The following is a 20,947-nucleotide window of genomic DNA, read 5'->3' as shown; positions in this document are numbered from 1 at the left end:
TATTTATTTATTTATTTGTGTGTGTGTGTGTGTGTGTGTGTGTGTGTGTGTGTGTCCAGCTCAGCCCACCAGGGGGCGGGGCTGGCTGGCATGTGCTGGGGGATTGAACTGTGGTCCCTGTGCTTTGGTAAGCTTGTTCTAAGTAGGTGCTTTAGACCACTGAGCCATCTCACCAGCCCCTGAGCTATCTTCCTGACCCCAACTCCTTGTAATTGTGAGAGTTTCTCAGAGTTTCATTTTTTCCTTTTGATCTGTTTACAGATTTTTTTTTTTATTTTTTTGGTGGCACCAGGGATTGAACTCAGGACCTTGCACTTGCCAGGCAAGTACTTACTCCACTGAGCTATCTCCCTGGCCCTTGTTTATAGATTATAGTTTGTCCTTTCCTAGCATGTCATATGTTTATAATCATGTCTGTAGCTATTGCAGATTTTTTCCAGTTTATTGTTTTTTAAGATTTAACCATGACTTTTGCTAATGTAAAAAGTTGAATATTTTGGGCCAGGTATGTAGTTCAGTGGCACAGCGTCTGCCTGGCAAGCACCAGATCCTGAGTTCAATTCCCAGTACCAAAAAAAAATTGAATGTTTTGAGTTTTTCTGGTTTTATTTTTTATTTTTTGGTTTTTTGAGGGTCTTGCTGTATAGTTAATGCTGCCCCTGAACTAATTATATGCCTGGGCTGACCTCAAACTTGCAGCAGTCCTTCTGGCTGAATTTTTCTGATAAATAAATTTAATTTAGAACAGTTGTAGATTTGCAGAACAATTGTGAAGTGAATACACATCTAGTTCCCTCCCTCCTGCACAGTTCGGCTATTGTTAACATCTCAGATGACTCTATTCCTTTTGCTACACTGTGTAAACCAATATTGATAATTGTTATTAACTGAAGTCAGTGTTCCTTTTCTGTGACAGTTTCTCACACTTACTTTGTTTTGACGACCTTGACATTTTTAAGGAGTACTGATCAAGTGTATTGTGGGAAGCTCTTCTTTTAAAATTTGTTGTTTTTTTTTTAAGTGGTAGCAAAGTCTTATTAAAGGTGGTGATATAGGGGAACGAAACTCCCAATTGGAAAAATAACCTGTGATGAATTTGTGTTCTCGAAAGCCAAAGAATGAATTTTAGGAACAGTGGAGACTAGGAGCAGAATATGTTTATTGGGGGAAAGAAAGGTTCTGTCCTAGCCAGACAGAAGGAAACCCCAGTGGGTTGCCCAGGACCCTGACTTTCCTAGAGATTTTTATAGAGCAAAACCATGTGGCAGGTGAGACAGGTCCAAGGTGGGAAACGTGGGAACTCGATAGGTGGGCATGAGGTGTGGTGAAACTACGGTCATCCAATAAGATTGCAAGCATAATTTCTCAGGTGCAGTTGATCAAATCAGGATCAAATGGGGAAGTGAGTCACAGTCACGTAGCAGGCCAGCAAGAATGCACAACAGGGGCTCTTCCTGTAGGGGGTTGGGTTAGTAACTCATCCTAGCTTTTTCAAGGCATTCAATACCTATTTAGAATATCAATTCCTGATGGCTATCCATAGGGAGGTATGTGGATTCATTTGTTTAATCTTTTGTCCTGCCCACAGGGCAGGTGTCTGTCTTTACCACCATTACGAGGTACCTTGCCTTCTGTGAGTGACTGCCTGTAATATTTCTAACTCAGCTGCCTATAATAGTAGGAAAAGAAGCAGGCTTGGTAGGATGAGTTTAGGCCAAGAAAAAGTAGGAAAAGAAGTACACTCTATAGTATGAGGGCATGGCCATTGTTCTTATGATTACACCGGGAATGTGGGTTTGGGAAGGAAGATCACGGAAGTGGTGTTTTTATAACATAAATATATGCATTGGGGCTGGGGAGATGGCTCAGTGGAATAAGCGCTTCCCTGGCAAGCACAAGGGCCTGAGTTCAATCACCAGTTCCGCAAAAATAAATAAATAAATAAATGCAGTAAAGTACATGCTCGGCACAGTGGCACACGCTTATAGTCCCGGGAATGTGGACGCTGAAGTAGGATTGCTGCAAGTTCCAGGCCTGCCTGAACTATATGCACTTTTTTTTTTTTTTGGCGGAGTCGGGGATTGAACTCAGGCCTTTGTACTTGCCAGGGAAGCACTTATTCTACTGAGCCATCTCCCCGGCCCCTCTAGGCCTGCCTGGGCTATGTAGTAAGTTAAAGGCCAGTCTGAATTACAGAGTGAGACCCTGTCTCAAAAAATAAAGTAGGGGGGCCAGGGAGATAGCTCAGTAGAATAAGCTCTTGCCTGGAAAGCACAAGGGCCTGAGTTCAATCCCTGATACTGCTAAATAAATATAAACAAACAATGAAAACATACTGGGAATGTGATTATGACTTGATGTCCTTGATCACCTGGTACCTGGTGTTTATTAGGTTTCTCCACCTTATTTTGTCCCCCCTTTTCCATACTGTACGGTGAAGAAACTGTTGCTTAGGGGCTGGTGAGATGGCTCAGTGGTCTAAAGCACCTACTTAGAATAAGCTAAGCTAAGCAGAGCACAGGGACCGCGGTTCAAACCCCCAGCACCACATGCCAGCCAGCCCCGCCCCCTGGTGGGCTGAGCTGGCCACACACAGACACTAAATAAATAAATAAATATTAAAAAAAAAGAAACTGTTGCTTAGGATATACTACCTATGCAAATCATTTGGAATTGTTATGCAAGTGAGATCCAGTTTCTTATATCCCCTTAATTATTATTTTTTTTTTTGCGGAACCGGGGATTGAACTCAGGCCCTTGCACTTGACAAGGTAGCGTTTATTCCACTGAGCCATCTCCCCATTTATTAATTTATTCACTCATTTATTTCACTATCCACTTAAAGATGTTCACTTTATACCGTATGTTATAATCCCATCCTGCTTTTATTTTGTTGCTCAGACTGTTTCACCTTTTTTTTTTTCCACATGGTGTTAGGGTTCAAACCCAGGGCCTTGTGCATGCCCAGGAAATGCTCTAGCTCTGAGCTAGGTTCTGAAATTCCTCTTAAAACACTTTTTTAGAGAAGCACATCCTTATTTTTCAGTGCTGCAAGTTTTTCTGGGGTTATCTTGTGTATTTCCTGCCTTACTGGTACAATCAATGATTTTTCCAAGTAACTCTGGAACCTTTTATTAGAGAAGGTTATTAGAAATGGAGCTCTAGGTGCTGAGTATGCTGTTTGCATGCTACTAGGTTTTTATTTCTAGACCCTCTCATCTAACAGCAGTTATGTGTGTGTACTAACCTGTGTATAGACACATATCTGTAAAAATTTCTTTATGTAATCATCCCAGTGAACCCAAATCCTTTAACACATGCATCTTTCTAGCTTTCTGATGTTCCTCAGCAAATTCCCACCTGAGGTAGGAAACCCAGCCCCACCACCCCAGCATGTATTTACCCAGCTGCTGCTTGCTTAGCAAGGGCAGACTCATTAACCCATACCCCCTAGAGCACAGTGATATGCACAGCTCTTTTGCCTTTAGTGTTAACAGATTCCATTCATTGCCAAAGTGGCTTAAGTCACCAGCCCCCCTACCTGAAGTTCTTGCATATATTTGCAATTGTAATTCAAATTGTAATTCATTTAGTCTGCATTCCAGGTGGGATCTCCACCTCCTAATGACCTTTTTTTAGAAAACAGCATACTCTAAGGTTCAGTCTTTGTTTTGTAAGGTTCCAGGGGTTTTTACAAGTGCATAACAACATCAGGTATCCACCATTAAACCATTACAGGATCATTCAGAATCCTTTCACCACCCTTTAAATTCCTGTTCTCCATCTGTTTGCCTCTCCCTCCCTCCCTCCCTCCTGCAGCCACTGATTTGTTTATTGACTTCGTGGGGTTTTTTTTTTTTCAGAATATCATGTAATTGGAATCATACAGTGTGAACTTTTCAAACTGCTTTCATTTAGCAGTATGCATTAAAGGCTCCATGTGTTTTCCTGGCTCGTTAGCTTGATTTTCTCTTATCACTTACTGTTCCACTTATGGAGGCACCAGTTTGTTTAACCATTCACTTACTAAAAGGCCTTCTTGGTTGATTTTAGCTTTTGATGATTATGAATAAAACCTCTGTTAACTGCTGTGTGCAGGGTTTTTTGTGCACATAAGTTGTTAGATCAGTTTTATAAATGTCTAGGTGAGAGATTGCTGGATTTGAAGACTATGTTTTGATTTATAAGAAACTGTCAATCTCTCCAAGTGGTTGCACACTTATATCCTTACCATAATATAGCAAATAAAAATTCTTGTGCCACACCTTTCCAGCAGCTGATCTTCTCAGTGCTTTGGATTTTAGCTGTTGTTTTAGGTGTGTAGTGGTATCTTGTTTTTTGGTTTTTGGGTTTTTTGTTTTTGAGATACTATCTTGCTATGTAGTTGAAGCTGTCCTTAACTCACTATGTAGCCCAGGCTGGCCTCAGACTTGTACATCCTCCCAAGTGCTGGGATTACAGATAGCTGCCACCATACCTGGTTCATTGTTGTTTTAATGTGTAATTTCCTAATGAAATGATACTGAGCTAATTTCTCATGTTGAGAACATCTTTACATATACTGTTTGCCATTTCTGTATCTTTTTAGTTGAATTAAGTGGTTAGCTTGTATATTTTTAGTTGTTTTAAGGTGCTAGAGATGGAACCCAGGACCTTTCATGTTAGACAAGTAAGCACTCTACCATTGAGCAACGTTCCCAGCCTGTATTTGCTTCTTTTCAGTTGGCATGTTCTAGTAGAAATTTATATACTTTTTTAAAGACATGGTCTGACCATGTAGTTTAGGCTGGCCTTGAACTCACAGTGATCCTTTCCTACTTCAGCTTCCTAAGTGCTAGGATTGCCAAAGTGTGCCACCATGCAAGTTACATACTTATTTTCACTGTTCTCCACTGTAGAAAATTACTTTTTAGCTTGTTACTTAGAACACGTGTGTTTGTGTGTGGTATATATGTCTATATTAATGTTAAAGCTCCATGTAGCAATACTTGCACTCACTCCATGTATTACATTCTGATATTTTCTATTTTTTAAATGCTGTCTTCTCTCAGAGCCTGACATATAATACTGCCCTACAGTATCCTATAACTCAGTGCTCCCATGTCATGCACATACTGCCGTTTCTTCGTGCAACACCACAGCTTCTCCAACCCTGTCCGTCTTGATTATTCCTCCCCCACCGTATGTCCACATAGTTCACTTCTCCAGTCATCTGTTCTCTTTGACCATCTGGGTATATATGAGGAAAGCCTGGGCTCTGTGTGACTTGAGTCATCACTGGATGGGGCTTCTGGAAATGTAGACTTGTGCTGAAGGGCTCCTGGTCCCCCAAGGTTAACCTCAGCTTGTCTTGGAATTGGGTCAGGGATTCTGAATGGAGGAATTTGGAATGATAGGTCTTACAACTCAAATCTATTTTCCCTCAAGTCCTAATAAATACCCAGTCTGCCAGGAATGGTACTAGGTGAGAGCACCTGGCTTCCTGTCTCTTTGCTGTTGGACTGTGTGAGCCTACCTTCCTCAATCCATTCTAGCTCTTGGCCAGGCTCAGGGTATCATCTGTGTATATCCCTGTTCCTCTGCCCCCTTGCAGTTTGCAGAGCAGTCCCTGATGAAGAATGCTATAAAAACTTCAGAGGAATCATGGATTGAACAGCAAATGCTAGAAGACAAGAAACGAGCCACAGACTGGGAAGCCACGAATGAGGCCATAGAGGAGCAGGTAGCTCGAGAATCCTACCTGCAGTGGCTGAGGGATCAGGAGAAGCAGGCCCGCCAGGTCCGAGGCCCCAGCCAGGTGAGTCATGGGTTGTCCCTGACCTGGCCATTAACCCTGTACTTCCCATGCTTTACCACCAAATGAATAGGAAAAACATTGATTCTGACACCTGGGGAGGAGGGATGCTCCCAGCCCCATCTATAGCAAGTCTTGGCCTTGTGCCTTACAACACTCAGTACTTGTGCAGAACGAGCTCTTAAGGAGTGAGGGAGGGCAGCAGCTGCTGCTGCTAACAGCAGTGAATGGCTTCAGAGAGAGAGCTTGTTGAGTGTCCGTGCCTTCCAGGCACTCGGGATGTGAAATTACACCTGGCCTGCTCTGAACTGAGCAATCCTACCCACTGAGAAACAGGTGAAACCCTTAAGCAGAGCCCGTGGTCCTGGTCATGGAGGTAGGAGCTCTGGCCATTCTTCATGGAGAAGGTTGAATTGTTAGGGCAGAGAGGGCAGGCCAGAGACAGCCATCTGAAGAAGCACAAGGAGTTTGGAGTGATTGCAGATGTTAAAAGCTATTTGTTCAACAAATATTTATTGCATGTAATTCCACAGTAGTCTGGGAGGTTGAGGCAAGAGGATCACAAGTTAAAGAGTACAGCCTGGGCAACATAGCAACTTAGTGACACCCTATATGAAAATGAATTAATAACAGGGAATGTAGCCCTGGGTTCGATCTCCACTACCACACATAGAAAATATATTGCAGTCCTTGCTAGTGGTGTTCAAGTATAGTATAGCAAGATAATTGGTGAGCCTGGCAGGCCAAGGCTCACCAATACGTGATGATTACATGTTTGTGGAGTGAAACAGTAATCATAATGAAATTAGTTTGGGAGTGTGACAGATGCAAAATGCAGAGCCAGGAAAAAGGGGATAAGTAGGGCTGAGTGAGCAAGGTAGGAATTCACAGTAGTAACAAGTGGTGTCACAGTGGGCCTCAGGAGTAGGTGACAGCTGAGCGCACTCGCAGGGGAGGCAGGGACCCAGCACATCCTGTGATTCGGGCACAGCCCAAAGGGAGGAGGCCCTGGAGTCCAGATAGCATAATTCATGGAGTCAGGGAGGTGTTCAGCCCAAGTGGGGCAGGGACTTGGGGGTATGGTGAGGACTTTTACTTGGAAGATAGCAGAAAAGGATGAGAGGTTTGTGAGCAGATGGACTATTAGGATCTGAGTTAGGGTACAGCTGAATCTCCCTGGGTGCTGAGTGGAGGGTTGGAGTCTAGAGAAGAAGCAGAGGGGCAGGGGTTGCAGTGAGCAGGAGGCTGCTGCACACAGTCTAGATGGCTGGCAGGGGTGCTGGCAGTGGTGGAGGTGGTGAAAGGGATTGGACTTGGGATCTCTCGTGAAGGTTGGAGTAGGCTTTCCTTTGGTTTCAAGGGTATGAGTGGGTAGGTTAAAAAGTTTAACCCTGGCCCTATGAGAGGTCCCATGGTTCCCTGTGTGAATGTGAATGATGGTGCACATGGACACTGTCATAGTTGGTATCACTGGACAGGCGCGAACACTTGATATTGGGGCCCGGGAGGGTGATGGCTGGCATTGGCCTTTACCACTTTTTCCTTCCTTGTGGTAGCCCCGGAAAGCCAGCGCCACGTGTAGTTCAGCCACGGCAGCAGCCTCCAGTGGCCTGGAGGAGTGGACTAGCCGGTCCCCGAGACAGAGGAGTTCAGCTTCTTCACCTGAGCACCCCGAGCTTCATGCTGAGCTGGGCATCAAGCCTCCCTCCCCAGGCACTGTTTTAGCGCTTGCCAAACCTCCCTCACCCTGTGCACCAGGTCAGTGCCTCACTCTGGGGACACATGGCTGTGCTTAGGGCCCCTACCTCCTCCTGGTCTGCCCTCTGACTCTCTGTCTGTCCCAGGTACAAGCAGTCAGTTCTCGGCAGGGGCCGACCGGGCCACCTCCCCACTTGTATCCCTCTACCCTGCTCTGGAGTGCCGGGCCCTCATTCAGCAGATGTCCCCCTCTGCCTTTGGTAAGCCTTTGGGGATGGGACATTTGGGCAAGGACTAGAACACATAGAAAGTCCTAAGTGGGGGTTTGTGGACACTCTGGCCACCTCCTCAACAAACCAACCAAAGGTACTGGGCGGATTGTTCTGGCCTGAGTTGTTTGCCCTAGAAGGGTTCTAGTGGGGCTCAGAGGCCTTGGAGCATCTTCTCTTTTGAGAAAGGAGTGAGAAGGGCTGGATGAGATTTCTCCAAGCCACATATCGCCAAGGGTGAGCAGAGGTGGGCCATGGGCGCCCCGTCAGCCCTTTCCTCTTTTCTCCTGCCCAGCAGGTCTGAACGACTGGGATGATGATGAGATACTTGCATCGGTGCTGGCAGTGTCCCAACAGGAATACCTAGACAGTATGAAGAAAAACAAAGTGCACAGAGACCCGCCCCCAGACAAGAGCTGATGGAAACCCGGGGACTGGACACCATCTCCCCGACACCCCTTCCTGCCCTCCACTGCCACCCCACCTTCTTTGGCTTTCTTCCCTCTTGCCTCCTTCCCTTTTTCCCACTCTCTTTCCACCCTCCCCACCACCCTGGGGCTGGCCCGACACTACTCTCCTCGTAGCTGCCACAGCCACCACGTGCCCTGTTGCCCCCCCACCCTGCCCCGCACAGCACCATCCCTGCATTCCACAGGGGACTCGGCAAGGGTGCCAAAGGTTGGTGACAGGCCCCCAGACCACTTGACAGCCAGGTCAGCCCTAGAGGAGATGCTCAGAAGAAAGTCTCCTGTGTGCCCTTCTGAGATCAGAACACTTGCCACCCCACCCTCAGTTATGTCCAGGACGTGGGAAGAGGTGAACATTTCTTTTCCCAGTAACCCAAGATTGTCTGAGCCTTCAATGTTGAAGTTTTCTTTATTAATGTACTTTTATCTCATAAAACCAAGCAATCAAAAATGTAGATGACAGCATTGGCTCTGTGAAGGTGGCATCTCTGGTTTAGGGACAGCAGGCTGGCTGCAGAACGCAGAGGGGGCACACTGCTGTCTTCTGGCCCCTGGCTTCTTGAAGGTGGACATGGCCTGGGATGTGAGTCAGGTTGGGGAGTGGGGTGGCAGGTGGCAGACTGGCTTTGGACAATGAGACCCAGACCTTGCTGCATTCCTTTTGCTTCCACCACCAATAGTCTGGAATCTCGAAATGGGGGCCTTTCGGGGAACATGGCTGCATTCAGGATCTGAGTGAAGGGAGTGGGAGCAGCCTTGGCAGATGGGGCATGTGTGCCCTGCAGGTGTTGACAAGATCCACCATCTGTAATGTCCTTGGCACAATAAAACCAAATGTCAGTTTTCCTGAGCGGTTCTGTTCTGTGTGGGGCAGGGGCCAGGGGCGGGTGGGCCTCTGTGAAGAGGAAGCACAGGGCCAACTTAACGTCCGAGGTCCACATGGTTCCCAGTGGGGTCTGCGCTGGGGCCTGGGCTTCCTACTTGATCTGATGCTTATTAAGCTGCTCGGGCGTGCTGGAGTGCACCTGTAGGCCTGGCTACCCACGAAGCTGAGGCCAGAGGATCCCTTGAGCCTAGGAGTTCAGGCCAGCCTGGGCAGCAACACAGCAAGTCTTTCTCTTAGAAACAAAAACAAGGGAAACCACACACACAAAAAGCCTCCTTTTGGGCCTGTTAACATAAAAAATCTCCCTCTTGTTTTCTGCCCAGGCTCTAGCCCACGGTATTTCCTAGGGGGCCAAAGGGGGGAGGGGGAGACGGGAGCCAGAGACTGGGCAGAGAGGAGACTGCATTTCCTGTCTGAATTCCAGCTTCCCTGCCCCCATCGCACCATCAGTGCTTCCTGCTTTCTTGTGATAATCTGGTGAGGAGCGGCTTTGGAAATGCACAGCTGACACTTCATTAGCAACGTGAATTTGGTGGAAGTGACCAGAGGGCATCCCGCCTCCAGGTTTTAGAAGCTGAAGTATGAAATGGCTAAATCCTTTGTTCCTGGTTTCCTAGTCCTGATGCCCGAGTCCCCTCCAGCTGAAACCAGTGCTAACTGGCCCCTCAAAACAGCCTGTTTTCTGCATTCCACCTGTGGGGTCCCTGAGTGCTTCCCAGGTGCAGGCAGGGCGTGGCTGGTGGGAGGGTATCTGGAATACAATGGTTGCACGTGAGTTAGGTTTTTAGTGCCTTTTTTTTTCTTGTTTTGGGTGGGGTACTGGGAACTGAAGACCTTGCACTTGCCAGGTGGGCAGTGCGCTGGTGAGCTGTGTCCCTGGCCCCTTTTTCATCTTTTTGAGACAGAGTTTTACTATTCAGTTCACTCTAATCTCAAATGTGTAGTAATCCTGCCTCAGCCTCCCAAGTACTGGATTACAGGTGTGTGCCACCATGCCCTACACTTGAGTTCTTAAGAGGGTTGATTGGAAAGCTACCTCAGGCTTTTCTAGCTATGTGGCCTTGGGCTCTCTTTGAGTCCCACCTACAGTACAGGGGCAAGACGGGTGTCTGCTACCTCAAGCTTTGTGCTGCTGTGAGCATCTTCATAGTGTATGGTTAGTACACTGGCACATTCCGAGCTCACGGAATTAGTGGACATTACTAATTACCCAATGTGCAAGTGTCTGCCTTGGCTTGTATCCACAACTTGCCCTCCCCCTGCCGTCAGCGACCAACCTTATTTGTCTTTCAAGACAGAGTCACCTTCTGAGATGCCCTGTATCACCCCATTTTCACTTCTATTTACGAATAATCCCCGTAACTGCAGTAAACTTTCTGGACAGGGATTGTGATGCTTGATTTGTCCATGAGATGTGTACTTCTACCAAAGCCTGGTAGGCTGAGAGTAGACCTTCCCATGGTGCTGGATGGATGAGTGTTGTCCAAGTGCGTGACTTTGAGTCAAACTTCTCATGTGTATCTGTCTTCAGGCATATTTGTGACAGGGGCTTCTTTCCAGGTGTGTCAGATGGTGCCTGCGTGTGCAACTCTGACAGTTTGTGTCTGAGACAAATGCCTATCTGCGTGGGTCTGTCTGTGACAGTGCATCTGTGGTTTCTGTCTGATGGGGTAGATGTCCGATTGTATTTCTGTGACAGATTCTAGTTAGCTATTTTTAGAGTGTCAGTGACAAAGCTGAATGTCTAACGGTGTATGTCACCAGGTCTATCCATGTCCACTTTTATGACAATCCCTATTTGTGACAATTGGGCCTCACCTCACTTCATGCCCCTGCCTTTAGATAATCCATGTGTGTCTCTGGAGCATCTGTGTACGTTCTTGTGACAGATTCTGGGTCCCTCATTTCTGGGACGGTATCTGATGCCAGTGTGCGACAAGTTTGTTATTGTGTCTGGCAGGACATTTGTGTGTCATCACATGGCAGTGTAGGTTTATGTGAATCTCAAGGAGTCCCTTTCCCTAACTATATTTCTGTGACTTACGTAGCATTAGCTTTGCTGACAGTGTCTCCATGTGTGACCAGGACAAGTCCACATCAATGTGTCTTGTGTGTATGTCTTGACATTTCTGTATGTTTAAAATGTTTCTGCCTAAAGCGGGGGACCAATTCTCACAAATCAGCACCTAAGGCTGTTTACCTCTGTAGCAGGCTATACCAAGCTCCCTCTGTCCAGGTCTCCCTCACATGGAAGCACAGCCCCCTCCCCCCAAGAACACCCCCTGCTGTAGAGTCTAGACCTGCCAACTGGGCCCACAGCTAAGTCTAGCTAAGTCTGTTTAGGTTAAAGGCTGCTAAAACACCACAGGCCAGTGCCTCCTGGAGCCTGAACTCAGCCTTTGACTGGAGTGCCTCTCGTGATGGGTGATGGTCAAGGACGTTTGCCCTCCCTGAAGACTGGATAGTGTCTAGAGCAGAGATTTCAATTTTGACTTTAGGACCAATATTTGCCTGGAGGATCATGGCTGTGGTTATCCCCAGGCTGGGCAGTGGGCCTAGCATTATCTTCGCACAAATCTCTGAGCAGGGGCAACGGCAATGGCAGCGGCAAACCTGCTTGCTTCTTAGGAAAGGAGGCTGCGCAGTTATTTTTTAAGTGTATACACATACACACACCACCACCACTGCTACCACCAACCCCGCGAAACAACCAAAACAAACGCGATTGCTGCAAAGGGATTCCCAGAACCGGTTTCCTCTTCTGGTGCGCCCCCATCATTTGCATGCAGGCCCCGCCTCTACGGAAGAACCAGGCCTGTATTTGCATAAGGGACACTCGAAACATTGAGGATGGTATGCAAATTAGGACTGGCTCCGATTGGCTGGGGTACAGCAGGTGCCGTGTCCGGATTGATCAAAGCCAGGTGGGCGGGGCTGTCGCGCTGGGCGACTCTCCCGGGAGGCGCGTGCCCCGGCTCAGTAGCATTGGGCCTGGCGCGCGCGTTGAGTGTTAACGCTGCGCTGTCTGCGGGTGCTTCCGGACCACCAATTTCCCTGCCTTCCACCCTGGCGCCCCCCAGCCCTGGCTCTCCAGCCGCGCTGCCCCGGGCCTCCACGCCCTGCGGGCTCAGCGGATTCAGCGGGCTCAATCTGCGCGGTGCCTCCTCCATGTTGACCAAGCCTCTGCAGGGGCTTTCTGCGCCCCCCGTGACCCCCACACTGCCGCCAGGTGAGCGCAGCCTCTCCTACCTACCGCGACCAGGTGGAGTGGGCTGCAATGGTGGGTGGCCGTGTGGGGTGGGGGAAGGAAGGCACAGCCCGGCTCAGCACGCCACCACCCTGACTTTTTCGCCTCCGCCTGCGTAGGAGGCAAGGATCGGGAAGCGTTCGAGGCCGAATATCGACTCGGCCCCCTCCTGGGTAAGGGGGGCTTTGGCACTGTCTTCGCGGGACACCGGGTTACAGATCGACTCCAGGTACTGTATCTATAACGAGGGTCTTGGAAGGGTTAGATGTGTTTTGGTAAGGGGAGGGCCTTGTGGTTCTGGGATGGCTGGTGATTCTAAGAGGGAACCTGCAATGTTGAGTAGTAGGGTCATGAGGACCAGGATCCAGGTTGGTGGGGGGTGTGAACGTGTGCATCTTTGGGACACCAGGTGGATATGGATGGAGGGGCAGGAGGTTTCAGAGCAGGGATTCCGGAGGTCCAGTGAATTAGCCTGGGGCAGGTCTCGAGGACACCTAGATCCAGTGGTGCAAGGAACGAATATTTATATATGCGAGAATGTGGAGCTTTCAATCCCAGATTGGGAGACTGGCGGGGATAGGCTTTCAGTATAGACTGCAGAGGACTGGGATTCTGGTACAGAGTTGGGATATCAAGAATTTTACAGTCTTGTGATTAGGATATAGCTCAGTCATAGAGCGCTTGCCTAGTGTATGGACATGGCCCTAGGTTCGATACCTACTATTGCAAGGAAAAAAGTAAAGGGATGAAAGAAAGGGGGGAAAAAAACCAACCTTGGTCCCTAGAATCAAGGGGTCCTAATACCTTAAGAAGGAGGCGAAAGGTTAAGGACGGTGGGAGAGATGAACTTGCTTCTGGGTACTGGGAGGACAGGGTAAAATCCCTGCCTCATTATGGGATGTGGTGTGATGGGGACCAGAAATACTAGAGTGCTTAGAAGATGGAGGGACATTGGAAGTGTGGAGTGTCTACAGCAGAGACGCGGCAGCGGGGAGGGGGGGTGGTTTGTCACCTGCTTGGCCCTCTTACCTCTCCAGGTGGCTATTAAAGTGATCCCACGGAATCGTGTGCTTGGCTGGTCCCCTTTGGTAAGTACCCTCGGTGTCCTTGACCTGTCTGCTCTATTCGTGATTATGAACTCACCCTCTTACCCCCTTGCTTTTCTAGGCCATATGATTGCCTGGGCCTTATAACGGGGACAAGGCTTCCATGATCCCATGTTTACTCTCTTGGGGTGACACAGTTCTGGTTCACCTCAATTCCCCCAAAGCCTAGGATTCTCACCTCCAACTCTGCTTTCTCAGCCCACCGTTCAAACATTGCTTCGGGGGGCTGCCCACAGGGCATGCTACTGGGGAAAGAGGGGCAGAGGTCAGTGGTTGCCATGGTGATACTGCCTGCTTCTCTCCAGTTGCTGTTAGCGAGCTAACGGACATCAGGGTGGGTCTGGGCAAGTAGTGTGGGCGAGCGCGCCCTCTGGCGGACATTTTGGGAGACTGCGCCTGCGCAGGCCATGAGACCCGGGAGAACGGTGTGCATGCGCCGTATCAAAGCTCTCCAATCTCCTTAAGAAAACCTGTCTGCGGCTGTGCAAGTCATCAGCGTGGCCGGTAGAGGGCTCCACCTCAAACAAAAAGGTTCCCTCTGGCTGTAGCTGTGCTTGTAGGGTGTTTGGGGTTATAGAACAAATAGTTCTAGTTGCTTTGTGGCAGTGACATCGCATAATAATTACTGAGTTCTTGCTCTGCTAGGCCCTTAGCAATTAATCGTTTTTAGCTATATAACAAATGAAAATGTAGGACTTACTATATAGCAGACACAGTTCTAGGCACATGGAAAAATAGTACGTGCATTCTAGACCCCATTTTGTGCTGTGTCCCTTTCTGACTGCTCTTAATCCATTTTAACAAAAACTGAGTTCTGTCCCATCAGGTGCTGTGTGTATTTGACATGTGCCTTTGAAATCGTACTACACAAAAGTTAAAAAAAAATTTCCATTTCTTTAAATATTTATAGAGATGCTTACTACGTGTCAGATGTATGTAGGCTTATCTCAGCTCACCCCAATAACTATTTTGGTTAGAACTCTTACACTGAAAAATATCTGAGATCTGGATGCAAAGTGGGTTGGGTTCAGGTCTATAGTCAGAAGGCCAAAGGAGCTATAATTTGACCTTGTTTGCCTCAGATAACTGGTCTGACGTCTGCCTTCTTTCCACCACAGTCGGACTCAGTCTCGTGCCCTCTGGAAGTGGCCCTGCTGTGGAAGGTGGGTGAAGGCACTGGGCACCCTGGTGTGATCCGCCTCCTTGACTGGTTTGAAACACCAGAGGGCTTCATGCTGGTCCTTGAGCGCCCTCTGCCTGCCCAAGATCTTTTTGACTACATCACAGAGAAGGGTCCCCTGGGGGAGGCCCGAAGCCGCTGCTTCTTTGCCCAGGTAGTGGCAGCCGTCCAGCACTGCCATGCCCGTGGTGTTGTTCATCGTGACATCAAGGATGAGAACATCCTCATAGACCTCCGCCGGGGCTGTGCCAAACTCATTGATTTTGGTTCGGGGGCTCTGCTCCACGATGAGCCCTACACTGACTTTGATGGTAAGGCTTTTATTTATTTTGGCAGAACTGGGGATTGAACTCAGGCCCTTGCGCTTGCCAGGCAAGCGCTTATTCTACTGAGCTATCTCCCCAGCCTCAGCCTTTTTAATTTGAGACAAGGTCTCAGGTTGCCCAGGCTGGGCTCAACCTCACGATCCTCCTGCCTCTGCCCCCCAAAACTGAGATTACAAGTACCTAGCACAATGGGGTTTTGAGTTGTATTACTAGGGATACTTAGGCCTGGCCCCTGGACAAAGTCCAGCTGACTTAACTCTGGTAAGCAGATCTGTGTCCGGAGTATTCTCTGAAGTGAGGGTATTGTGCTGTTAAGTCTTCAGTGCTTTCTTCTGTTGAGGGAACTCTGATGTAGGTACCTGTGGTGATGGGACCTTGCAGTCCTAATTCATAGACTTCTCCAGTGAGACCTTGCCCCAATGAGTGCCATGCTTCAGGGAAAGGGGTGCATAGGAGGGTACTCTCGGAGTGTAGTAACCCTTGGCCTTGTGTGCAGGGACAAGGGTGTACAGCCCTCCAGAATGGATCTCTCGACACCAGTACCATGCCCTCCCGGCTACTGTCTGGTCACTGGGGATCCTCCTCTATGACATGGTATGTGGAGACATTCCCTTCGAGAGGGACCAGGAGATTCTGAAGGCTGAGCTCCATTTCCCTGCCCATGTCTCCCCAGGTGAGGACCTCACTGAACCCCACCCAACTGACTCCATCCCTCCTGGGGACTGGTATCCCTGCTAACTACTAGTCTCCTCTGTTTCTTAACCTACAGACTGCTGCGCCCTAATCCGTCGGTGCCTGGCCCCCAAACCTTCTTCCCGACCATCACTGGAAGAGATCCTTCTGGACCCCTGGATGCAAGCACCAGCTGAGGAAGTGCCCCTCAACCCCCCCAAAGGAAACCCCATTCCCTTGCCTTGGTCCCTGCTTCCCTAGGCCTAGCCAGGCACCCACTGGTTGGAACCCACTGGTTGGAACCCCATGGCTATGCTACAGGGACAGATGGACATCTGTTGACCTGGTTTTACAGGTTGCTAAAAATCCAGTATTACTAAGGTCAGGGATTGGGGATGAGGGGTCAGAAGACAAGCTAAGTCTGCCCAGTCCCCATCCTAATCCTGTGAAGGAGCCTTTCTCCCAGAACCTGTGGTCCTTTATTCTGGAAGGGGGAATTCCTTGTTTGTTGTTTCACTAAGAATGTTACTGATTGACGTTTCCCTTCTGAGCCCCAGGATTCTTAATTTCACAAGTTGTAACCCCTACACTGGCACCTCCTCCTATAAACCACCACATAAAACTTAGTTTAAATGCTCTTAACTTGGGCAAGGGTGCTTTTCCTTAAATACCCAGTAGCTCTTTTAACAAAAGGACCCCTTCCCTGGCCTACGGTCCTCTATTGGGTTACACTGCTTGCCTGCCTGCCTGCCTCAGCCCAGAATTGCTTATTCTGGGGAGGTAATGCCCAGGTTATCCCAGGGCTCTTTTTTTTTCTTTTTTTTTCTTTATTGGTGAGGGGACCCTACTGTTACCCCAAGTGCTCTTATTCTGGTGAGTAGAACCTTACTTCCACATTTTAGGAAAGAATGGGAGATGGACACCACCTGATGCCACCAGAGACTAGGATGGGATGGATGGTTTGGGGGGGGACTGGCTAGGGGAAATAAATCTTACTGTGTGTTCTCCTACCCCTCCAACTTTTTGCAAATTTTAGCTGCCTCCTCCTGAGCCAAGATTGTCCAACTGCTAAAATGTAAATATTTGTGTTCTGGAGGGAGGGGAGCTAAAAGTGTGTCCTCCTATCCCTTCTCTCCCTGCCTGGATTATTTAAAAAGCCATGTGTGGAAACCCACTATTTAATAAAAGTAATAAAATTAAAGAGGACTGGTCCTTCCAGGTACTGTGCGCCAAGCCAGGAGCTGGCCCGTCGTCTTTGCCCCTTGGCTTGTTTGTCGCATTCTGTGGTTCAGGCTGGCCCTGAACTGTGGAAGGCTTCACGAATTTGCATGTCATCCTTGCACAGGGGCCATGCTAATCTTCTCTGTATCCTTCCAATTTTAGTATATGTGCTGCCCAAGCGAGCACTGGCCCTGAACTGTGTGGCCTCAGCCTTAGCGCTGGACTTGCATGAAAGCACTCCACGCTCCTTCACTCACTGGAAGGCATATCAGTGGGTTTGTTCTGTTTTCCCTTCAGCCAAGGTGTGCATCTACTGTGGGCATTAAGGATGTTTAAGACGCACCTCCAAAGACAACCAGTTCCTCCAAAACAGTACCTTTCTTGAACCCTGGGGGAGGGAAAAACCTCGGTTCAAGAAAAGTCCTTTCAAGGACAGTGGCCTGGCAACCCTAGGCTTTTACCTGCTTTTAAGAACGGTGTAGTTGTCTGGTTTGACCAATCTAAACTCGCATGTCTTCCCCTCACGTGCTCACCCTCAAATCCTTGCTGTCAATTCTGCGATCGCTAATTTGGCCTGGCCTGCCTCGCCCCTCAAAAGTCGCATCCTTCGTAGTATCTATCCCTGGGCTCTCCAGGGGTGGGGCCTCTGGGAAAAAAAGGAACTTCAGGCCAATCAAGAAACACCTAAGAGTTTCTGAGCGGAAAGGGCGGTGCTGTCGGAATAGGGTACCAGTGAAGATTGGAGATAGAAGGGTAGCTGAGCCAATGGCATCGGGAGCTCGGGCGGGGGGGAGGTAAGTGGGGAGCCGGCTCAGCGGAGCGGACGATCGGAGAGGGCGGGCGGGTCCGGTGTGGCCAATGGCCCAACGAGGCTTTGTGAGGACGGCTGGAGCCGGAGCCGGCATTGTCCTGCTTCCCCGTGGGACAGAATTTAGGGTCTGAAATCCCGTAGCAGGCCTGTAGGATTTAGCCATTAGACAGAGACGAGGAATTCACGGACTTTGCCACCCTGGCATTTGTCCCGCACCCATTACGGAGAGCAGGAAGTGGAAGTGACGGACGCGGAAGTGGCCTGCTGTTGCCGAGGGGACGGGACGGGCAGATGCCAACATGGCAGCGGTTGGGGCTGGCGGTTCTACTGCGGCGGCCGGGCCAGGGGCGGTCTCCGCAGGGTCGTTGCAGCCTGGGAACGCGAGTGCGGGTAAGACGGGCTATGGCCGAACCATCGGCGGCTGAGCGGAGGTCGCGATCTCTGAGGATCAGAAAGGTTTCTCTCTGAAGTGGCAGGGAAGCATCCCGTGTGCAGCGACCTCTGTATGCTTGCGTGATGTGTGTGTGTGTGTGTGTGTGTGTGTGTGTGTGTGTGTGTATAGGGGAAAAAGGGAAGACGGAACGGACCATTGTGAGTGTGGTGGGGGCGGGGAAGAGACCATTCTGAGGGTGATTGTGTGGTGGCTTCTTCCACATTTGCAGAGTAGAAATCATTATGAATGTGGAGGGAATTTCCTTTTGAGAAGTCTAAGAACACCGATACCATTCTGAGTCTATGTAGATCCTGCCTTATGGAAGGGAGAGTCCATTCTGAGGGCGTGGGCGTTCTTTATAGAAAGGAAAGATTACTCTGAAGGTGGTTCCTTCCTCATAAATTGTCAGGGTGGGGCAGATTCTTCTTTCTGAATGACTAGTGGGTCCATTTTGAGGATGGGGATGTCTTTCATTATATGGGAGAAGACTGTTCAAGGGAGGCTCTTTTTTTATGGGAATTATGGTTCGTTGTATATTGAGGTGGGAGGGACCTTCCTTATATGTCAGAGGAGGAACATTAAGAGGATGGCAAGTCCTTCCTTATAGCAGAGACAGAGTTTATTGTGTGGGTTGGACAAGGAATTGTCCTTTGATTAGGGAAGAAGGATGTGCAGTGGTGGAAAGACAGACTGTGTGGAATGTAGGAAAGTGTTTCCTTATACGCTTGAAGAAACCAGACCATTCTTGGTGGGATAACTGTTCATTATATAGGGTTCCAATCCTTGAGATAAGAAGGGAGATGGGAGAAATACCATTGCTAGGGGGTGAATATACATTATACAATGGTCCCATTCTTTACACCGGGAGATTATTTACATGGGACAGTCCCTTGTTAAATAGCAGGATCTTTTCATGTAAATCCTCAGTTGGCTCATCCATAAAATGAGAATCCTCAGTTCTTTCAGAGATGACAGCAACATCAAAGTACCTTGAGGTCATCCATAATTTGTTAAGTCCTGTGATAGATACACATGTACTCAGTACATGTTGAGAATATCATTAGTAGTTGCTTCTCAGGTCAGGAAGCAAGGGTGTCCAGAGCCTGTCCTGACACTTCAGCACCCATTCCAGGTGTGGGCTGGACAGAGTGGGGCCCCTTTCTTCCTTGCTGACTTTTCCTGTCTATAGCTGGCAGAGTACAAACAGATAGAAGTCAGACTCTTGTTTGGTCATGGAGGGCAAGAAGTTGTGGTGGCCAAGAGGATCCTGACTGAGAAAGGAGAAGGGGTGGTTGGTGGGTGGCTGTGCCCCAGCAGCTTCTGACCCCCTCTTTCCTCCCTGCCCCTTTCATTCCCCACAGCTCACCGGCGCCTCAAGTATATATCCCTAGCTGTGCTGGTGGTCCAGAATGCGTCCCTCATCCTCAGCATCCGCTACGCCCGCACGCTGCCTGGGGACCGCTTCTTTGCCACCACTGCTGTGGTCATGGCTGAAGTGCTCAAAGGTGTCACCTGCCTCCTGCTGCTCTTCGCACAGAAGAGGGGTATGAGCCAGAGAGGGGGTCAGTGGGTGGGAGAACCTGCCTGGGAAATGTGTGAGTGCAGCTAAGTGTCCTTCTTCCCCAGCTGTGTGCAGCTGCATCTACCATTATACCCTGGGAGTTGTAGAAGGGGCATAGTGTGCCACAGGGTAGCAGAGGGCTCACATGGTGATTGACTTACCTTTAACTTTGTATTATGCAGAATTCCAAATACAATATTGATTTTTATTTTTTTTGACACAGGTCTCATTGTGTAGCTCAGGCTGGCCTTGAACTCATGGTAATCCTTCTGCCTCAGCCTCCCAAATGCTGGGAATTACAGGTGTACTCCATAGGCCGGATATACAACATTGAAAAGAATCAAATAGTAGAGTGTCCATGTCCCCATCCTCCAGGTTAAGAGTTAGCACCTCACTTCCTGGCAGAGTGACCATGAAATAATATCAGTAGTTATTCACTCACTGCTAATCTACATTACTATGGAAAGGAAATTCCTCGTTATCCAAAATAACTTATTAAGCATAATGCCAGGCAGATGTGATGTGCAACGCTCACATCAGCTTTGAGAGGCTGAGGAGGAGCAGTTGAGCCTAGGAGTTTGGGGGGGTCCCCTGGGCAGCATGGCAAAACTCTGTTCCCTCAGAAATCAAATAAACCAATCCTTTTTTCTCTCCTTGCAACAAACTTGAACTCCAGGATCCTAAGAAACACTGTTTAAGAAATCACTATTTTCTTGATTGATTCTGTGACATTTAGGAAGGAGCCCTGCATAGGGCCATGGGTGTGGAGTAGACCTTTAGCAACACAGACCCACACCTTGCTTTCTAGAGGTATTATTTGAGATGGAAAGACACAGATAGCTACAGACTTCATCATATACTTTGGGTTCTTACCCACAATTTCAATTTGTTTTTCTTTCATTTGAGCTTGAGATAGTCTCACTGTGCTGCCCAGGCTGGTCTTGAGTGCAAACACGTAGGCTCAAGGAATGCTGCCACCACAGACTCCCTGGTAGCTGGGACTTCAGGTGCACCACCACAGCCAGCTACATTTGTTTTTCCCTAAACTCGTTTGGTGGTGAAATCTAGCCTAGGGCTGTGAGTGGCTCAGTGTTGGAGTACCTTGCCTAGCACAGGCAAGACCCTGGATTAGACCTCAGCACTGCAAAAAAAATTTTTAAAAACTGAAAGAAGGCTGAGGAGGGCTGGTGAGATGGCTCAGTGGTCTGAAGCACCTACTTACAACAAGCTAAGCAAAGCACAGGGACCGCGGTTCAATCCCCCAGCACCACATGCC

The 20,947-nt window shown here is 48.7% G+C and overlaps 3 protein-coding genes and 1 non-coding gene across 10 annotated transcripts in view; 3 read left to right on the top strand and 1 right to left on the bottom strand.

Annotated features, from left to right (window-relative positions):
* The window catches only part of Otud5 (OTU deubiquitinase 5), a 34,855-nt gene extending 25,782 nt beyond the window's left edge, over window positions 1–9,073 (top strand). For 2 of the 3 annotated variants that reach the window (XM_023717820.1, XM_012515243.2), the window contains exons 6-9: window positions 5,594–5,797; window positions 7,351–7,552; window positions 7,639–7,752; window positions 8,057–9,073. In XM_023717820.1, coding sequence (XP_023573588.1) covers window positions 5,594–5,797; window positions 7,351–7,552; window positions 7,639–7,752; window positions 8,057–8,181 — 645 coding nt within the window. In that variant the 3' untranslated portion in view covers window positions 8,182–9,073. The remainder of the gene's footprint in view (window positions 1–5,593; window positions 5,798–7,350; window positions 7,553–7,638; window positions 7,753–8,056) is intronic. The other variant, XM_004633545.2, reaches the window with a different exon arrangement.
* Window positions 9,074–11,987: 2,914 nt separating this feature from the next.
* Window positions 11,988–16,842, top strand: Pim2 (Pim-2 proto-oncogene, serine/threonine kinase). 2 transcript variants are annotated; one of them, XM_004633543.1, is made up of 6 exons: window positions 11,988–12,343; window positions 12,481–12,590; window positions 13,399–13,449; window positions 14,586–14,958; window positions 15,470–15,646; window positions 15,743–16,842. In XM_004633543.1, the coding sequence occupies exons 1-6, from the start codon at window positions 12,283–12,285 to the stop codon at window positions 15,904–15,906; spliced, it is 936 nt and encodes a 311-aa protein (XP_004633600.1). In that variant the 5' UTR covers window positions 11,988–12,282; the 3' UTR covers window positions 15,907–16,842. The 2 variants fall into 2 exon arrangements, with proteins under 2 accessions (XP_004633600.1, XP_023573656.1); XM_023717888.1 differs by lacking the exon at window positions 15,470–15,646 and having other exon boundaries at window positions 12,054–12,343; window positions 15,743–16,840.
* A 103-nt stretch (window positions 16,843–16,945) lies between these two features.
* Window positions 16,946–17,052, bottom strand: LOC111817339. Its single transcript, XR_002821567.1, has one exon. It is a non-coding gene; the product is annotated as a U6 spliceosomal RNA (small nuclear RNA).
* Window positions 17,053–17,685: 633 nt separating this feature from the next.
* Window positions 17,686–20,947, top strand: part of Slc35a2 (solute carrier family 35 member A2) — a 10,169-nt gene continuing 6,907 nt past the window's right edge. Inside the window, exons 1-2 of one of the 4 annotated variants that reach the window (XM_023717794.1) lie at window positions 17,686–18,067; window positions 19,472–19,654. In XM_023717794.1, coding sequence (XP_023573562.1) covers window positions 17,977–18,067; window positions 19,472–19,654 — 274 coding nt within the window. In that variant the 5' untranslated portion in view covers window positions 17,686–17,976. The remainder of the gene's footprint in view (window positions 18,068–19,471; window positions 19,655–20,947) is intronic. The other 3 variants (XM_012515246.2, XM_004633541.3, XM_012515247.2) reach the window with 3 other exon arrangements.

Source organism: Octodon degus, unplaced genomic scaffold (assembly GCF_000260255.1).
Source record: "Octodon degus isolate 3935 unplaced genomic scaffold, OctDeg1.0 scaffold00055, whole genome shotgun sequence".
In the NCBI taxonomy this organism is placed as follows: Eukaryota; Metazoa; Chordata; class Mammalia; order Rodentia; family Octodontidae; genus Octodon; species Octodon degus.
This window is presented reverse-complemented; position numbering and strand designations above follow the sequence as displayed.